Source organism: Haliaeetus albicilla, chromosome 2 (assembly GCF_947461875.1).
Source record: "Haliaeetus albicilla chromosome 2, bHalAlb1.1, whole genome shotgun sequence".
Lineage (NCBI taxonomy): Eukaryota > Metazoa > Chordata > Aves > Accipitriformes > Accipitridae > Haliaeetus > Haliaeetus albicilla.
The window spans coordinates 10,983,316-11,002,031 of record NC_091484.1 but is presented as its reverse complement, the minus strand read 5'-3'; the positions used below and the strand labels follow the sequence as shown (position 1 = coordinate 11,002,031).

General features: G+C 37.0%; 1 protein-coding gene across 12 annotated transcripts in view; it reads right to left on the bottom strand.

The window, feature by feature from the left end:
• SULF2 (sulfatase 2) overlaps positions 1-18,716 on the bottom strand; it is a 165,930-nt gene that overhangs the window by 42,024 nt on the left and 105,190 nt on the right. For all 12 annotated transcript variants that reach the window (XM_069806006.1, XM_069805915.1, XM_069805971.1 and 9 more), the window contains 3 exons: positions 17,774-18,013; positions 3,828-3,979; positions 150-319 (listed from right to left, as the gene is read on the bottom strand). In XM_069806006.1, coding sequence (XP_069662107.1) covers positions 150-319; positions 3,828-3,979; positions 17,774-18,013 — 562 coding nt within the window. The remainder of the gene's footprint in view (positions 1-149; positions 320-3,827; positions 3,980-17,773; positions 18,014-18,716) is intronic.

The following is an 18,716-nucleotide window of genomic DNA, read 5'->3' as shown; positions in this document are numbered from 1 at the left end:
AAAAAAGAAAAAAATCTCAAAACTCCTCTTACACATTTGTGACAAACTTGTGCCAAGAGTAATTATGAAGTAAACATTGTTTCCCCAGAGGTACCCAGGACTTCTATACTCCTGAACCTGGAAATGAAAGGGGGTTTATTTCTCCTTACATGTGTTGTGAGGCATTAGGAAAGAGATGTGAGTACTGAGGGGCTGAATCTTCAGGGCCGTGAGGAGCAGCATGGCTTATAACCATCAGTACAGGCCTGTGAGGATACATCTTCTTTGAGATTCTGAAGAAGGTAATACTGTCATTGGTAATCAGATCAGTTAGGTAATCCTGTGAATAGAAGTAAAAATATAATGAGATACTTGAAAAATAATTTCCAGCTGGGGGGTTGAGATGGGAAGGGGAGGTCTGAGGTATCATAAGAAATGGGAAAAAAGAAGCTACTTCACTCAGAATGGGAGGAGGAGGGAGTAAGTTACAGATCTTAAAACTTCAAAAACTAAACCCAAATTGTTCTTTCTTCACTGCCTAGAAATATGAAAAGCAACAGCTTCCTCTCAGAAATGAATGACATTAAAGAAGATCAAATAGGACTCTCTCTTCCCAGAGTGTGTAATTACTTTATGAAGATCACAATACTAAATACAATGACCAGGTATTAATAAAAAAAAAAAAAAAAAAAAGAAAATTGCAGGTCAATATTTGTCAATATCTTCAAGGTGTATAGTCTGACCTTACTTCATAAAAGTGCTTTGAAAATCCAAATGGCTTGATGTTCACTCTTCTTAACCTCCCTCTGAACCAGAAGTCACTGAAGGTAGAGGATGCTGGGCTATTTGGACCAAAAATTTAATTCTATATTCCAGACACAGTGACAATCCAATAGAGATATAGCTCTATCAAATAAATTGCTGAGAATTTAGAAAACTTCCTTTGGAAGATATGGATTATCATTCTGTTTTCTAAGAAGTATCATTACCATTCTTCTGACATCTGCTGGAGCTATATGGATTGAAGACAGTATTTTTAATGACAGGTCATGTTCTCTCTTAGGCTGCATCACAGCAAATGCTGCAAATACGAGTAGGATATGAAACTGCAGCTTTAAAAAACCAAAATAATAACTGTCATGTCACAGCTCAATGTAAAATCAGACTAACATCTGTCTCTGGTGAAGTGAACAAGTACAAGGTGTGGTACATATTGGAATGCATCTCCTTTTAAGTACAGCTTTCTGTCCATGGTTCAGACACTTACTCCTCTTTACTACTGCCAATGTCCTTGATCTGAGAAGTCAGCTTATCATTCATCAAAGGAAGCCTTTTTCATTGACTGTATTTACTTTCCACAAGTTATTTCCTGTGTATCCCAGAACAAGGCTGGTAAAGTCTCCATTTATAATTTTACACATTGGTCCCAACATGAGACATGTCTGTTATGAAACTACCATGATTATGACTGTTATTGATAGATATTTTAATTCATGAAAGCAGCTGTAAATAAGCATAATTCCAATAAAGTTAACTGAATGACCACCATTCATAAGCATATGCAGGGGAAGGGAGAACATACAATAAGCCAGACCAAAGCAAAACTGACTTCTGAACATACTTTCAATACCTGAGACCATACTCATAGCTGAGAGAGAATACTGGAGTGCTCTCAAAAATGCACTGACGTTCATCTAAAATGTGCCTGTTCTTTAAGCTGGTTGGTCACTTTCTTAAGTGTGTAACTCATCTTTGATTTAGTCATTACAAGAGCCTAGTTTCCAAACTTCATTTTGAAGATGAAGGTTTTCACCTGCTCAAAGTGAAAATCGCTCAAATTCAACATTGCAAAGCCAGTGTTTACCAGGCCAAAAGACCAAACAGAAACATTTCCCTTAATTGACTTCTTTTTTTAAAAAGCTCCAGATTGTAGAGGTTGTAGTAGACTGTGGGAAAGCATAAAAAAATAAAAATTCATCTAAAAAAGTCGACAGAAACTGAAAAAGAAAAATCAAAGTAGAATGTATCCTGTTAGAAAATCTGAAAGAATTTGCAATGATTTGATTTTCAGAGGGTGACTGCTTAGCAGACGCTTTGGAGGACAGAATCAGTAATGGTTTTTTCTAGTTTTCCACTGGCACAGAATGAACATTAACTATGTCAAGTAGATAGGGCTAAAAAAATAACTGATTATACTGTCTGTTGCTGGAAAATTAAGTATCCAGCAACAGAAATGGCAGGAAAGACAGAGAAGCGGTCTTATATTTCAGCTTCTGTTTGTTCATTTGAACTCCAGTGTTAACATCAACAAGCGCTGCTGCTCTGCACACTATCATCTGTTTATTACCACAGCTGTGTATTATGCAAGAATATGAAGATTATCAAAACATTTATATTTTCATCAGACTTCTTTTATTTATTTATTACCAAATTCAGTAAGAAAAACTAAACCAAATGAAAACCTAAACATTTTCAAGGATTGCATACACAAAACAGAGCTGAGGATATTGGAACATAAAGTTCTCTGTTGGCTCCTTGGTACAATGGGGAACAGTGCCCTATGAAATCACTTGCCTGACATTGTTCCATGTAAGATATTTTTACATCATAACATTTTTGGTACATGGCTGTAAAGATTAGCTCTCTCATTCTTCATAGATCAGAAGGGAAATAAAAGACAAATAATTCTGTACATCAGTTGCTCCTTCTCCTTAGCAGCTGGTGATAGAAAAGGAAACCCTAGAAGCCTGTTAAGTTTTATCTTTCAACATGAAGTATATTCAATTAAAAATGGCAAATAGGGGAGGGGAAGGGGAAAAAAATGGCATAGACATCAACCTTTTAAAAGAAAAACTGACTGTGAGCACGTTGCTAATGAAACACAAATGTGGAGGCAGGATTTGTGCTCAGTAAAAGAAAGCGAACCATATACCTGTTAAGCAAATACACCTTACAAATTAGTATCACTCCAGAGGGAGTCAACTTCCTGTAATACACTACTTAAACTGCAGCAGTTTATGGATAAATTTATTTATCATCATACTTCAGAGACAATTCAGGGCATTTTAGGAATTCACAAAAGTTGGTTCCTTTGGAAAGGTAACCCTTTTGGCTGAAATAAACATACTCCCGACTGCAAACAGGTAACTGTTTCAGCTATAACATGTGCTAGATGAGGAAAAAAACCAATGATACCACATTTGACAATGATTATCAAGCATTTTAGTAAGTTTGGCCAGGGCTTAACATCCTTGCAAGAATATTAGGAAACATATGCGCCTGTAACATTGCATGGAGATATAAATTTAATAGTTAAATTCTCCACTCATTCAGAATTATCATAAGATATACCAAGCTATTATGAATTCTCCATCATATTATGGCTGTGAAAAAAGTTCCTTAAACTAACATAAAAAGATGGGTCTAGCTGGAGGGAACTGGATTCTTATCTCATTTACACTTGTGTAACTACACTGGAGTCAGTTCTATACCAGGGGAATAGATGAGAATCAGACTCAGCACACAATAATTAAAGTACAAAGCACAGAAATAGTTATCATGCAGCATTTAAATCCATTTTCACATCTTCAGCTCATAATACATAACACAGTCTCGGGACATTTCGTTTGTTTCCATTGCTGCTAACAACGTTTTCAGTAACATGACCCTCTCGGAATGGAAGATAACAAAAAGTCCAAATACAACACCTATTGGGTTGTAGCTAACGTTACAGACAGCAGCTTTCAAGTAAGAAAAAAATTCTTGAGTTAGACTGAAACCATAAAGTGCAGCTTTCTTGCAGTCATGTCCAAATGTTAAAAAAACAGAAATAAATCAGTAAGACCTACCCTCGAGTAGTCATATCCATGCTTCTCCTTCACTCCATTTCTACAGAGTGTGTAATTGTAAAATCGAGAGTTTTTAAGTAATCCAACCCATTCTTTCCAACCAGGAGGCACATAGGACCCATTGTATTCATTAAGGTACTTTCCAAAGAAAGCTAGGGGTAGAGAAAGCAGAAGCATAGTAAGAAGGTATAACAGAAACACTTCAAAGACACCATATTTAACCATATTCTTTCCATTCTGTCTGAGAAGAGCTTTGTTTTCTTCATTCTGATACATTTAAGATAAGAGGTAAGTTCTAAGTTTGCATGTGTTTGTTTATTTCAGAGCTCCATAATGCAGATCTTTTGATTTATAACCTGACTATGTATGAGAGAAACTGGACCACAATTACCATTATATTTTCTTTAGTGCCTGATACATTCGGAGTCAAACGAACAAAACAGAGAATGCTTAAAATAGTGCCAGTTGCCACATTATCTCATCCTACTCTGAATCACCCAATTTAGCTACATATTTCATTTTGGTTACACCCACTTAAGCCACCTCCACCTAAGGAACTGGCAGAAGCAGTGAAGTCACTAATAGGAGGCTGGCTTGGGAGAAATGATGACAAATGAGGACCATAAATATGATGAGATTTTAAACTTGCTGCATAGAAGAAATGAAGCAGCAGCCTGTTTGGCAGAACAAGTGCAGAATGAGTACAAGGATTCTTACCGAACACAGCAGGCATTTGAGCCATCCTCCCAGAAAAGCTGTGTATATACTAGCCTTCCTCTGTAAGCCACAAGTGTACAGACACAACTTATCTTCCAGAAAATGGTTAAGGAAAATGAAAAGCATTAAATATCTATGAGAAGAACACAAATTCTCTAAAGTACATGATGTACCCAATGATGCTTTCACACTGTTCCAGTAAGAAAATACATAATTTAAAGGAACATATTTTTCAGTATTAGTTTATATGTTATATCATCACTATGCAATTACAGGATAAATTATACTGGAAGAGTCCATTCATCTAGCTAGTTTTTTTAATGCTTAAAGGCAAAATTCTGCTTTTGGGTTTGCAGACCGCACCACGATTCAGCATCTGACTTTTCGTGATCAGAACTCAGATCTCAATTTTTGAATGGTCTAGCAATACAAGTTAGCATTACCATAGTGACTAGCACAAAGATCTCTACACTTGTTCCACTTCTCATTACAAATATTTTTAATCCACAGGCACATAGTGTCTGCAGCATCTCACACTGGCCATCTACCAGTGAACATCTGTGCTTCTGTAAGGACAATAGAGTATCCAAGATTCTGTTCTCAGACTTAGATTAAACCTCACCACATAATCTATGGGATTTGAGCACACAATTCACAGTTTCCAGGTTCTTAAAGATCTTTTTTTAAGCTTGCAGCCTATACTGTCTGATGCTGCACCTTCTTGTACTTATATAAATGCAAGGAGTAATACTGTGGATAGAGTAGGACAGGTTTTCAGCCAGTGTAAAAAGGGCCAGCCTCACTGAAGTCAATGGATTTATGTCTATTTGTAGTAGGCTGAATATCTGTCCAAAAGATAGACACAGTGAGAAACAGTGATACAAAACAGTATGTGAGAGAGCTCCGTATCATTACCTGGTAGTAATAGTGTTTTTCTTTTCTAAAAGAATGGGAAACATGGTATTAGCAACATAATTACATAGTGGAATGGAATTAAATAAATTTACAGGGATTAAGTATATGGTGTACCAAGATCCAACCAAAAGCACTTAGGTAGAATGCAAAAGCATATTTTGAATCATCCTCCTCAACAAATTGCAGTGGATTCAATTAAAGTGTGACGTGAGCCACGAGAAAGTGAATGTTTGAGATCTTTCAAAGTGTTTGGAAGAGAAGAAAGTGCTGACAAAACTAAGATCTACATGACTGAAGATGAGGACAGCACATCTATTGAGACACAGTTAATAAATTCCTTAAAATTGCACTGTGCTTTCAAAATATTTTGCAAAAGCTGGTGAGGTGTTATGCTATTTTACATACATGAGCCACTTAGAAAAGGGTTAAGTGACTGATAAGCACGCTGCAGAAAAGAATTTGTTTCACTGTCCTAAAGTACCTCGTGACATCTTTAACCAAGCAAAGTAAACTAGCAGCAATGAACAAAGCAAAATCTACTCCACTGTAGATGAAAATTATCACATTACTCAGGGACTGCGTTTATACAGTATATACACTGTTTCAAACGTCCATAAAGCAAATGAACAACTTCTAATTTTTAAAGAATGACAGGCAACTCACAGTGGTTATGGGTAATAAAACAATACAGATGCACATTTTTTCTTGTCCTAGTAACAAAGAACACAGGATTGAAACACTGACCACCGTCTACAGTAGCAGGCATGCACAAGGCAGTCCAAAGCCTTTTGTCCCCCATTCAACATATTACATCCAAACAGAAATATATTTGGCATTTCTCCGACGGGAACCAACGCGTTCCTAAAACCTTTGGCTGAGCCAGCTGAAGAACTCAGGAAAGAGGCATTCTGTAAAGAATTACTTCATTGTTATTCTGCAGAGGCATTAAAGGAAAGTCTGGCGGAAGTTCCTTCCAGCACCTTTTGCATACTCCCCATTGTACATTCAGGATGTCTTTATAATCTTTCATGGATGTCAGAGTGCTTTAAATAATTTTCTCTACTGTTTCCAATCTTCCATTTCACATCTTTTTCCTTTCCCCCTCCTTCTCAGCCATTTAAAGGCTAGTTATTCAAAAACTTTTAAATGCCACTCCTCTGCAGTACAAAATATTGGGTTACAATAAAACTTCCTTGATGCTGGTGAAAGATTTTGATTTTGTGTTGTAAAGATTCTCTCCAACACAATTTTTCCCCTCATCAGATCAGTTCACCACCAGAGAACTAGCTGCTCACTAGAGTACACATGCCTTTGGTACATCCAATTTCAAACCGCTCCAAGATTTCATTAATATTCACAGAGGCTGCTGTTTGATATGCTCAGCCACATTCCTATATCCAGTCTATGAAATGATCATTAAAAAACACCCAAGTGGCTGTTTTTAATAAATGTGTTAAGAATGTGATTTTTCCTTTGCTTTAAACACTATTCAGCATAGTTTCTCCAAAGACTACATAAAACAGGATATGCAAGAATTGAGTCCTTTGTATACTGTTACCACTTCCACAGGGGTTCATAACCTTCTAAGGTTCTTTTGTCAGAGTCTCACCCTTCGATAATAAGCACCTGGAAAATTCTTTGGTATAGAGTGGAATTTTTACAAGAGGTTTTGTTTTTTAAACTCTTCCTGTAAGGAAAAAAAATTGCACACACAAGAATTTTTTCTGTGCTATCAGTTAATACAAAGGTCTGCTCTGAATGTAACACAACCACAGATATATCAAGGCCACAGCTCATTGCTTAAAAAGCAGATCTAGCGTATTGTCAAATGTAGCGTAAAAGCACGATCAAAAGAATAGACATGAAGGTATCATTTACCACCACTGGAAATGTTCAAGCTAGTTCTATCATCTATCTGTATCATTTACCAAAATCTACAAGTTTGTTGGGTGGTTTTTTTTCCCCTTTTTTAAAACACTGATTTTTTTCCTAATACCTACCTGAAAACACTTAACAGAACTAAAATGCATCTACAAAGGATATTCACAAAACTTTGCATTAAATTGAAAACTAAGATAATTCAGGATGCATCAATAAAATGATACAGGGGATCATTCATCCCTTTTTATTCCATACGGATATAACATACCTTCTTCAGTTCTCAAACTAGAAACAGGAATGCAGTGGAAGTCAACAGAGTAACCAGTGTAAAACTGCCAGATCAGATTTAGACACAGAATTTCAGTCTTTCATTCAGTTTCCTTGATTTGGCAGCTCTGATTCTGACCATAGTTTGTCATCTGTTTAGACACAGTTTTGTTAACTACTGGCCAAGATCACTTATCCATTCCACTAATAACCTGTTTAACAGTATGATCATAGTGTTTATCTCCATTTTAAATAAAGGAAATCAAGAAAGGAATGCATGAGAGGAGTACTGGTAATAACTTCCTGACAGTGATATGTTACATTCTGTTGGGAAGCAGTGAAAGATAAAGCTCTTGCTATACATAAAGCCAAGTCAGGGTATGCACCAGGAAAATATACTCCATGGAGCAATACTAGCCTGGCTTCAGGGGAACCTAATACCCTTTTCCCCTACAAGGAGATTATTGAGAAGACAAAGCCAGGCTCTTCATGGTGGTGCATGGTGAGAGGACAAGAAAGAACCAGCAGAAATTGAAAGAAGTGAGGTTCAGCCTGGATTGTAAAAAAAAAAAAAAAAAAAAAAAAATCACAAAGAGAAGGGTCGAAGAGTGAAAGAGGTTGCTCAGAAACACTGTGCAATTCCAATCCTCGGTGTTTTTCAAGACTAGACTGGATAAAGCCCTCAGCAACATGGTCTGGGGCAGGCTTTGAGCAGGTGGTGGAAGAGAGACCTCCTGAGGTCCTTTCCAATCTGAATCAGCCTGTGATCCTATGACGGACTAGGTGACTTATGAGGCCCATCTTCAGTTGAATATACATGATTCCAGGATTGCAGAATTTAGGAATATATTTGTAAATATTCATGCTTTCATAATAAATCCTGAAGCTAAGAAAACGTAAAATTCAGCTTTTATGTTATTCCTGGCCAGTAAGCTCAGTATTTATACCACACATCCCTCCTCCTGGAGTCTTCTCTTCATATCCTTCATGCTACTTAGCTGTATCCACCTATTAGCACCCCATTAAATTGCACATACCACCAAGACTGTGAAGTTAAACTCATGCTTTAAGCTATTAACCCTCTACATTTAAATATGAATGTTGTGCATTAAGTACTTTAAGGATGTATTTAAAGCACTGTTTTTCCTGACATATTTCAACAGGCAACTTTCAAGGTATTGACTTAGGTTCTGAGCTGCAAGTCTCAGCTGCCCATAGGGGTTTGTTTACACCTCTAAAATCTTTTACTCCTATATCTGATACCAGTTTTCCCCAGCTCAAAGTTGAACACATTTGAGCAATCCCTTAGTTTTGGATCGCAGGAAGGTGAGGGCTGTGTGTCTAGCAAAAATTGCTTTCAGTATTTTTTGTCTTCTAAGAGACAATCGGAGGAAAGCAGATGAGAAAGCACTCTCAGCATAGCTAAGTACACATGTAATAAGCAGTAAGCACAAAGGTCAAGCCAGCTTTGCGTTCACATCATGGTCAAATATACTCTTAAACTGACAAGGTACAATGGAATAAACTACAGCGGAAGTATGGGGGTTCTGAGAAAAAATCCTGCAATTTAGCATTGACTTTGGTTCCATGGGAAAGATTTTCCAAGAGACATCAGTTCTCATTAGATATCAAAATAACTGACCAGATTTTCCAAAAATCAGTAACTCCTATGCGCTGATGTCACTTTAACAAAACAGTCCCAATTGGCGCCTTCAGTGACAACAGGAAATGTGACACCATCACAAAGATATGGCCTTAGTATTAATTCCTCGGTAACTGCAGTAAACTTAAATGGGTTGCATAAAACATACAGTGAGTTCCAGGAAAAGAGGGACTTAAGACCACATTTTGTTCTCAGATCCCTTTGGTTCCATCAGTTTCAGGATGCTAAGGAAGACTGGGGTCTGAGTACTTTTTGCTATTTCTTTTCCTTTGTATGTCTGCAACAGTCCTTGAAATGAATTCACTGAAGTACTTAACCAGTTAGGCTAAGGAGAGAAGTACAGATGTATACACACACACATTTTATTTTAGTCTATTGCACACGATGCCCAATTTTTCCCTAACCTATAATACACTGACAGCACAAAATTTTCTTCAAGATCACATGCTCCAAGCACCATGGCAGGAACATAAAAAGAGTAGTACTAGAGGCAAGAGTCTTTACATGCACAGCTCTTCTCTGTAACTGGAATAAAAATTATCATTACAATTCATGAAACATAATAGTTGTAAAAACCACGTTGTACAGTGACTGGTAACCACTGCAGTTAGAATAGCCTACAGGCTTTCTTGTTTTGTCAGGGGACTAGTCTGATATCTAGCAGGACAAAGGCAATGCACTGTAATCTTTATGACACCTTTGTTCCTCTTCCTGAATTTGCATTGCACATTCCTCAGTTGTGGCCAAGGATCAGTGCCAAGATCTATTTAATGAATCAGGGGAATTGGCTGAAGGGGAGCAGATGAAGCCAAATAAAACAAAAGGGCTCAAACCAAATATTTTGAAATGGTCAACAAGAAATCAAACTGAAGAATGCTGATGGTGAGCCAAGTCTTCCTTGTCCTCAGGTAAGCAAATTCCCAATGGAATTGGGGCCAAAGCCCCCTTTCACTAATGCCTATGGCACAGGTTACAAAAGTTGAAACACAACTAGAATTGTATGGCATAAATATCTTTCTGAACATCTCTCTCACACACACCCTCTGAAAGTTAAAGGGAAAAAAATCTAGAAATGGCAATCTTCATGTCATCAATCTTACAATTCAGGACAAGATGACTTAGTGTATCAAACCAGCATAATTTCCTATACTGGGCAGTGCAAGAGAAAGCAGGAGTGCTGGCTGGCTGTGTGGTTTAGAGCACTACTGCACAACACAGCTCACTATCGCTAGTCAGTCTGCTCATATTCCTTCATGGCTAATCCTGACCATTCAGATTTTCCACAAAACATTTCCCAATGTCAAACCCACCACAACAATGATACATTTTATTAAAAATTTACCATGGGTATCATTCCCCCCTTTTATGTATCATGGTCACAGAAGAATCTTAACCTTTGCATTTATCCTCCTCTCATCACATGCAACAGTTCCTCCTCCACACATAAAAACCCAAAACCTCCCCAACAGAGGGTTGTCAGACCTATTTTAACAACAAACAGTCTAAGAAAAAGCTTATCTAGCGTAACGCTGAATCTTCACTAAAGTACCAAAGTCTGCACCACACTATTTGGGCCAACTCCAAAAAAATTTCATTTAGAGCCATTTTGTGTATAGGATTTGAAGAAAACCTGATTGCCAAGTTTCAGGGAGCTACTGAGATATGCTGTGCAAGAAGAAATATTTGCTGTATTTTAACAAAGCTGTTTTTTTCCACCTAGCAGTAAACTTGGAAGAACACTACTAAAAGCATTAGTTCATAAATAAAAACAATAAAGTTTTACTGAATCCAATTAGGAGAAAAGTCCAACCCTGATTCAATATAGCCACAGAATTTCTTTCAACAAGATATTCACTGAAAGAAAAGAAATCTAGGTTCTACAGTAGTTTGTCTGTACATTTATCTTTTACTTCTGACAAAAAAAAACCATATTTGACTTTTTTTTTTTAAATAACCAGTCACCTCGTAGTCCTGAAATGCATCCATCTCAAAAACATATATAGTCCTCCCATGCATAACATATACGCAAGGATGGGAAGTGCTATTATCACTAACTTGGAAGACAAAACAAAGGTGTCAGGGCAGTATTCATGCTACTAAAACATATGAAAAGACATGAGGATGTTCCAATGCAAAGAAATTGGAATTCAACTTCCAGAAACTGGAATTAGAATCTATCTGCAAAGTTTTTATTGTAGGCATGGTAAGTCTTTGCAATCATCATTGTTCTCCTAAGCACTTTATTAAAAAATGGCATACAGCTTATTATTCTATCTATCCTTCTATTATTATTATTCTATCTTTGAACTTCTGTATTACTAAGCTTTTCCAGCGCCCAGTAAATTATAACCATGTGGGCCACATAGAACACTCACACCTTTGGGCATATAGGAAAGACAACTTAGGAAAACTGTATTCAGTAAATTACATTACTAAACTAAATTTGATGATTTTGAAAGACATCTGCAAAAAACCCCAGCATTCGAAAAAAGCAAAGAAAAAATAATGCAAGAAGATACCTGAAGGACTTAAATTGCTAGCTGGATAAAACAGAAGATCTTAAATTGGATTGAGGAGGGAATCTCTTCTCATTTCTGGCTGATAAGCTACTTGATATTGAACACAAATGGCACTGGAAGATGAAAAACTTCATAAGCCAATAGGTTCCTTTATTTTGCAAGTATTGCCATCCTAAAAGATCTAAACTCACAAAGATTTTAAAAATATTTTCATAATGTGAAAATATTCTGTTTAACTTTTAGCTGTTTTGAATGCTAGGAAATGATAATCCTATTTTTGAAGAAATACCAAGCTATTAATTACTTCCTGCTTGAAACGATAAGTCATTATGACAAACCCATTACACTTTAAATGCTCGAATTGGCATGGCATCCTATCAGAAGAGTACATTATAGTAGGGGGAAAGAAAAAAGATGACGTGTTTCTTACAACCTACAACATTCTATGTTGAAAACAGATAGATTTAGAGGAAGAAATAAGAGAGAGGGTAAGAAGGAAACAAAATATGACTGGAAATAAGGGAGCCACAGACATTGGCTTATTTCTGTAGTTGTGGATGCCTTCATCTCAGACTCCTGGGAAAGTTTTATTGGCTTGCAGGCTATCTTGTGGATTTTATTCAGTGAGTTATTCACAGAAGTGTTTACATTACTCTCTTCAGGATAGTTAAAATGTGCATTAAATAACATAAAGCTACATGCAGAGGACAGGTGATGAAACAGTAGTTGTATAGATGAGTTTCACTTCTACAACCTCTGCATAATCCTCAGGAGACCACAGCTCTACTTAATATGTTCTCATTTTAAGTTATCATACATTATAATATGTTTGAAGTGAAATTACTGACGCTTAGGACTCAATTCATAGAAACAGAGGGAAAGATACATGCATGTTTGACTTGAAACCAACTTACAGTATAGAGCTGAAGTTAGAGCTCTGAGGGGAAAAAAAAAAAGTCTTTAACACACATGAGGCAGGAAATCCAGATCTGTCTTTTGTCTGAAAATGTCACTCACCAGAATATTTGCAAGATATTCCAGCTCAATAACTCACTGCGATGGGCCAAGCCTGCTGTAAGTAGTAACATGGACAGAGTCAGTGGATTTGGACTACACATCAGGACACTTCTTGCATCCTTTCCAGCATAGATCCTTAGTTTCCTTTCGCAGTAACAGCTATCACAATATAGCCACTATGCTGAATGTTTCTTTCACACCATTTTCAAATCTAACTGTCTCAAACCATCTAACAGATGTCATTTGACAGACCTTGCTATAATAATATTTCTATAGAGAGAGAAAAAGATCTAAGGAAACTAATTTACCTTCAAGATAAATAATTCAGAAACCTGATATCCAGTTTTGAAGAGTCACCTAGATGTCTTGGAGGTGAATATCGTAACACTTCAGTTCCTAATCATGCAAATCACTTCTAAAAATTAAGTTTGACTCTTAAATCACTTGGTTATTATTTTCAAAAATGTCCTTCAATTCTTCATCAGCTGCAAAACCTATCTGTCCTGCATATAGGATATTACTTGGACTTGGATAATCTGTTTTCTTTATATGCATGTAACATGACAGAGAAGTGGTGCAGCATGGCATAGTGGCTAGGAACTGGAGTGTGAATGAAAACTTGCATCTCTTCTTAATGTTGCTCTTTACCTGCATATGACCTTGTAGAAAATACTTCACTATTCTGTCTCTACTTCTGTCTACCCTTTGACTCCTTAGGTCACCAATTATTCCCTACCAAGCAATTATACAGAGAGATCAACTTCAGTTAAGTTTTTAAGTATTTCCATAATAAATAATACTCACCAGCAACTATTGTGGAAAGCAAATTCTACGGCAGGGAACTGATAATCTATGAATTTTTGTTCTGGCATGTAACTAGATATTAAAATCTGGTCACATATTTTTCAGGTTCATTCCTCCCTTAATAAACATTTACCAATAGCCTTTCTCCTCTTTCTTACAATTGAATGTTAAAATCATTTTAAAATGTCAAAGGCTCAGACAGCGAAGTGGAAAAATAATTATTTGAATGCAGTCAGCCACTGTATCTTCTTAGTCTAATATTAATGGGAAGAAATGGAAGATTGTCACTGAATTTTAATGAATTCATTAGTTAATTATTGTAAAGCCCTGTGAAAGTGCTAAGAATGATTATTACTTTTATTCCCAAGAAATTTTTTATAATGGCAGAGATGGACCTCCCACAATGACTTTTCTCTAGGTTCAAAACACACGACTGGTGCAAAATGGCATTTATTAATTTTTTGCATAATTCAAGTACGGACTTACCATCAGAGTGAGATACTGACATATTTCCACACAAGTAGCAGCTTTTTCCTTTGTTAATAGGTTCATTTAACTGAATAGGGTTAGCTGTACTATAGGCTACTGCTCAACAGGAACAAGGATGGTAACTTAGCCAAAATGTATACTGCATTTGCTGCATACTGAGCCACATTAAGCCCTAACATAAATTAACAGAACTCTCTCAGAAGGTTCACTGAAGCAAAAGTGTCTTTCTGCCAGGCTGAATTTGGCCCACCATCCCTAATTCTGTTGAATTTAATAAGATAAATATGTCTTTTCATTCCCTGACTCCAGATAAGGATGACAAAATATTCTGGAATCAGTCACCAATTTTAAGACCTAATCATTCAGCCAGCCAGGCAAATGGAAAAGAGAAGCTTTTCTCATTAAGTAATGTCTAAGGGAAAGTTTAAATCTGTATTCCAATAAAACATCTTAGTATTTGTTGCTGCAGGACCCAAACATGCAACAATGCATTGTGCATTTTAAAAGCTGCCTCACAGAAAGAGATGTGTATGTTCACGGAAAACGGAACCTTTTTTTCTGTAAATGTTTACACAGGAACCTTTGGCAGCGAAATTCCCTGACATTCAGAAGTGTTTGTAACAGAATGTCTTTTGTTTCTTTTCCATTCTAATAATCTCCTGCTTCAAGTTGAAGTACTAGCATCCACTATTTTAAGTTAGTGACGATTCAGATGTTGCTTACACTGACTTTGCTAAAGATTAATTCATCAACTGACTTGGTTTGTTTACATAAATTGTTCTTCTTGCCTAATTTCCCACAATATGTAATAGGACAATGATGTGAGCAGCTCTTCAAAATCAGACAGATTGCTTAATATACTGAGATTAGGAACTTGTCTATGTGTCGTGGCTATGTAACGAGAACACAGCCTTTCAGCTGCTATTCATGACACCGGCATTTTTTAGATTGTGAGACAGGTTAATGCAGAGGAAGACATACCTGTAATATCTACTGCCTCAATAGCTTCCATTGTAGAAGAAAAACCCATCCTTTGCATTATCATGATACTTATTTTAATTGATCCACATGAAGTGACAGTGAGCCCTACGCATGACGGTCAAAATCCTGACTGTTAAAGCCAAAGACAGAAATTGCCTTGAGCTTAGCCTCTTCCTTTCATCTCATGACCAACAAAGCTGGTCAAACTTTTTAAAGTGCCAAAGTGTCACAGCCAAGGCTGAAACTGAGAAACAATTATAGGAAAGTCACACCTTTTCCATCTCCTCTCACATTTTTTACTTACAACTTGTGCAAGAGAAACCTGCACCACACTGCTCCCTCCTGCCTGCATACTACCAGCACATTTCCCAAAGGTGTCAGCAGCAGCACGAATCTGTATAGATCCAAACCACAAATGCCACTGCCACAGGGGAAATATTACAACACAGAAAGAACTGTCCCCCATCAGAATCATCTTTTGCAACAGAACAAAACACAGGGAGATCACAATGAATAGAGAAGAGGGCAAGGAGATGTGAAACAAGCGGCAGAAAGAAAACTGGAGGGAAGGTTAAGTGAAGTAGAAGAGTACAATTTCTTCCTTTGAGTTTAAACAAAAGAGAAAAGAGAAGAGAAAAACACGAGGAGAAGGCCTGGCTTATGAATGAAGAAAAAAACCAAACTCCCTTCCAAAACAGTAACTTTCTTACTCCAAGGTTGTGAACTTAAATATAAAAGCAAGGCTTAAAAGGCTTTATTCCTCATGGCCTCTTTTTCTTCTCCTTCAAGAAAAAGGGGGGGGGGGAGGAGGAGGAAATCAAGAAGCTAAAGTGTATGTTTGCAGGGCAAACCAGTACTACCATGGAACTCAAAAAAATAATAAAAAAAACCCCTACAAATGAACTCCTGTACTTTCCAGATCCTCCTTTGTTCACTGCAGTCATGTTCAAGGAAGACTCCCCATTTCCGAGAAACTGTATTCATAATCTTCAAAATACTCTCCTTAGCAGGTTACTTTTGAAACTTGAGAAACTGAGTGAACAAGGTTCTAAAGTACAATTTCCTGCTGTTTCTGAAGCAGGTTAATTTGATCAGATCTTGGGGGGTGGGGTGGGGGTGGCGGTGGTAGTAAAAAAACCCCCACCCTTCTTACTGCTGATATCATTCATAGTGGGTAACTCAAGACTTTAACCAGAGATCACAAATGAACACCAGCCTCCCATGACAGCAATTTCCATTTAAATTTGTCTAATAACATATCACATTTAACTACATGAATGAGGATCTCGTTTATACCTGGCGATTGCTTTGTACTTGTAAAGGTACTATTTCTGTGTGTTCCAATAAATGTAGTTTGCAAAGTAAGAGAGGTAGACTGAAAACGTAATATAGATTCACTAAGATCTTGGGTCTAAATTTAAATATTAAGTTAATGTAAAAATAGAAAACATAGGAATACCAGGACACTTGCAATAGCTACGCAAGTTAGTAGAAATTGCAGGTACTCAACATATATAGTCACTAAATATAAAAATTATTACAATAGACAAACATCAGTAAACACAAAACAAATAATCTATGAAGAATAAAACATTAACCTTGGTGCGGTACTTATGTGATCATTGGTATTAGTGCCAGGAATGATAAATGGAGGGAAACAGCAACCAATTAATAAAGTATGTGCACTTTCCCTAATTTATTTCTTTCCAGGTTAATTCAGGTCTTTATTTTAGACAAAGAAAACAAGGAAATTACCTATTCATTTTAAGTCCAAGACTTTGCAGCAATAACATGTAAAACTCATGTAAATAGTTAGAAAGAAAATAATGATCTTGTTATAGTTATTCAAGATTTATATATACTAGTTTCTGGAAACCTCAACTACTATAAATTCAAAGAAAAAAGAAGTATACTGTCAATAACAACTATACTACAGTATTATAGTATATATACTATAAATAACACAAATAGAACCAGGTTGATGCCTGTTTCTCATCATGACAAAAGGCATTAGCAAGAGAACTGACAAAACCACTGTAACGGGCAAGGACCTAAATCTCATGTCGAGAATGCAAGAAAGAAATAGGTATGAAAAACCTGCTACATATTTTCTGAAATCCTTTCTACAGGATATTTGTTCCTAAGGAGCACTGCATACAAAGAGGATCATTTGTTTCTCAGGAGTACACGTGATCTTGCCGATTATTCTTCAGTCGTTATTTATCCTAAACACCTTACTGGGAATGGACTGTCTAGAGAAACCAATCCAGCTGACAGCTCTGCCCCAAAGCACAGAAGGAACAGTCCCTTCGCATGTATTCTTAGTTTGATATATATGTTTTATGAAAAATTCAAATCACTAATTCCTTTCCATAGCATCTTTCTTGTCTGTTCTGTGCACTTCAGATAATTGCTAGGTATATTCTACATGTGCTATGCCTTTGGTTCAAACATGCACATTACTTTATCCTTCCCAGCTTCTGAAAAAAGTCCCCCCCCCCCCCACTTTTTTTTTTTTAAATTTAATTTCCTCAAGTAAAAGTACAAGGAAGCGAAACCTACATGCAAGACTGAAGTTCTGGCATTCTGCACTGCTGCAGTCCATTACGAGAACAAATCAAAATATTACATACATTAGCCTCTGTACTAATAAGCCTAAGGAAGCTTTCAGACGGAGCCAGCCTTGATCTTACCTGTCCTGTATCCTGTGTTGTTGAGGTACACTGCAAATGTACGCGTTTCATGCTGAGCTTGCCAGGATGGAGAAGAACAGTTCTCATTGTTAGTGTAAGTGTTGTGGTTGTGGACGTACTTCCCCGTAAGAATAGAGGAGCGAGATGGGCAGCACATGGGTGTTGTCACGAAGGCATTGATGAAATGAGCACCTCCATGTTCCATGATCCGCCTTGTTTTATTCATCACTTGCATAGAACCTGGAAGAAGAAAACCACCTTAGAAAATTTTCTTGTTTCAGTCACAAGAGCTAAGAGCTCACATGTTCCATCAGAGACCAGAATGAAGCACAGGTAGTAAGGGCACTGTAATCTTGTAGTGAGCCCAAATCTAAAGAGATTATCCTCCCCTCCTCTAGTGAAGTTTTCCCATTGTTTTAAGAAGGACCAAATACTGAAGTTCTAAGTTAAGATTTGACTCAAACCTGTTGACATAGATCATAATGCTTTTTAAATTTCTCTCTCTCTAAGCTCAAGACTTACTACTATATCTGCACCCTCTGTGCAGCCTTTCTGGAGCCACTAGTACTGTTCTAGTAGCTGAAGGCAAGAACCAGCATGAATTTTAGGCTGAGACAATGTGGCCTGAGGGTGAAATTCACTTTGTGCAGCAACCCTGACCAAAGTTTGCATACTCCTTAAGCATTATTTAATCCTCGGTTTCAGAAGATACCGGATGCACTGCCTTTTGTGCCAACCTTCTGCAAAAGGCGGAGGGTTGTAATCATAGAACCACTGAGGTTGGAAGGGATGCCTGGAGATTATTTAGTCCAATCCCCTGCTCAAGCAGGGTCTGCTAGGAGTTGTTCTCTAGATAAAATGTTCTTTTGCCCAATGTGAGGTATTAGTAGGTATTGATTTCTGTAACTTTCAATGAACCAAAGACAAAGTAAAGCCCTCATAA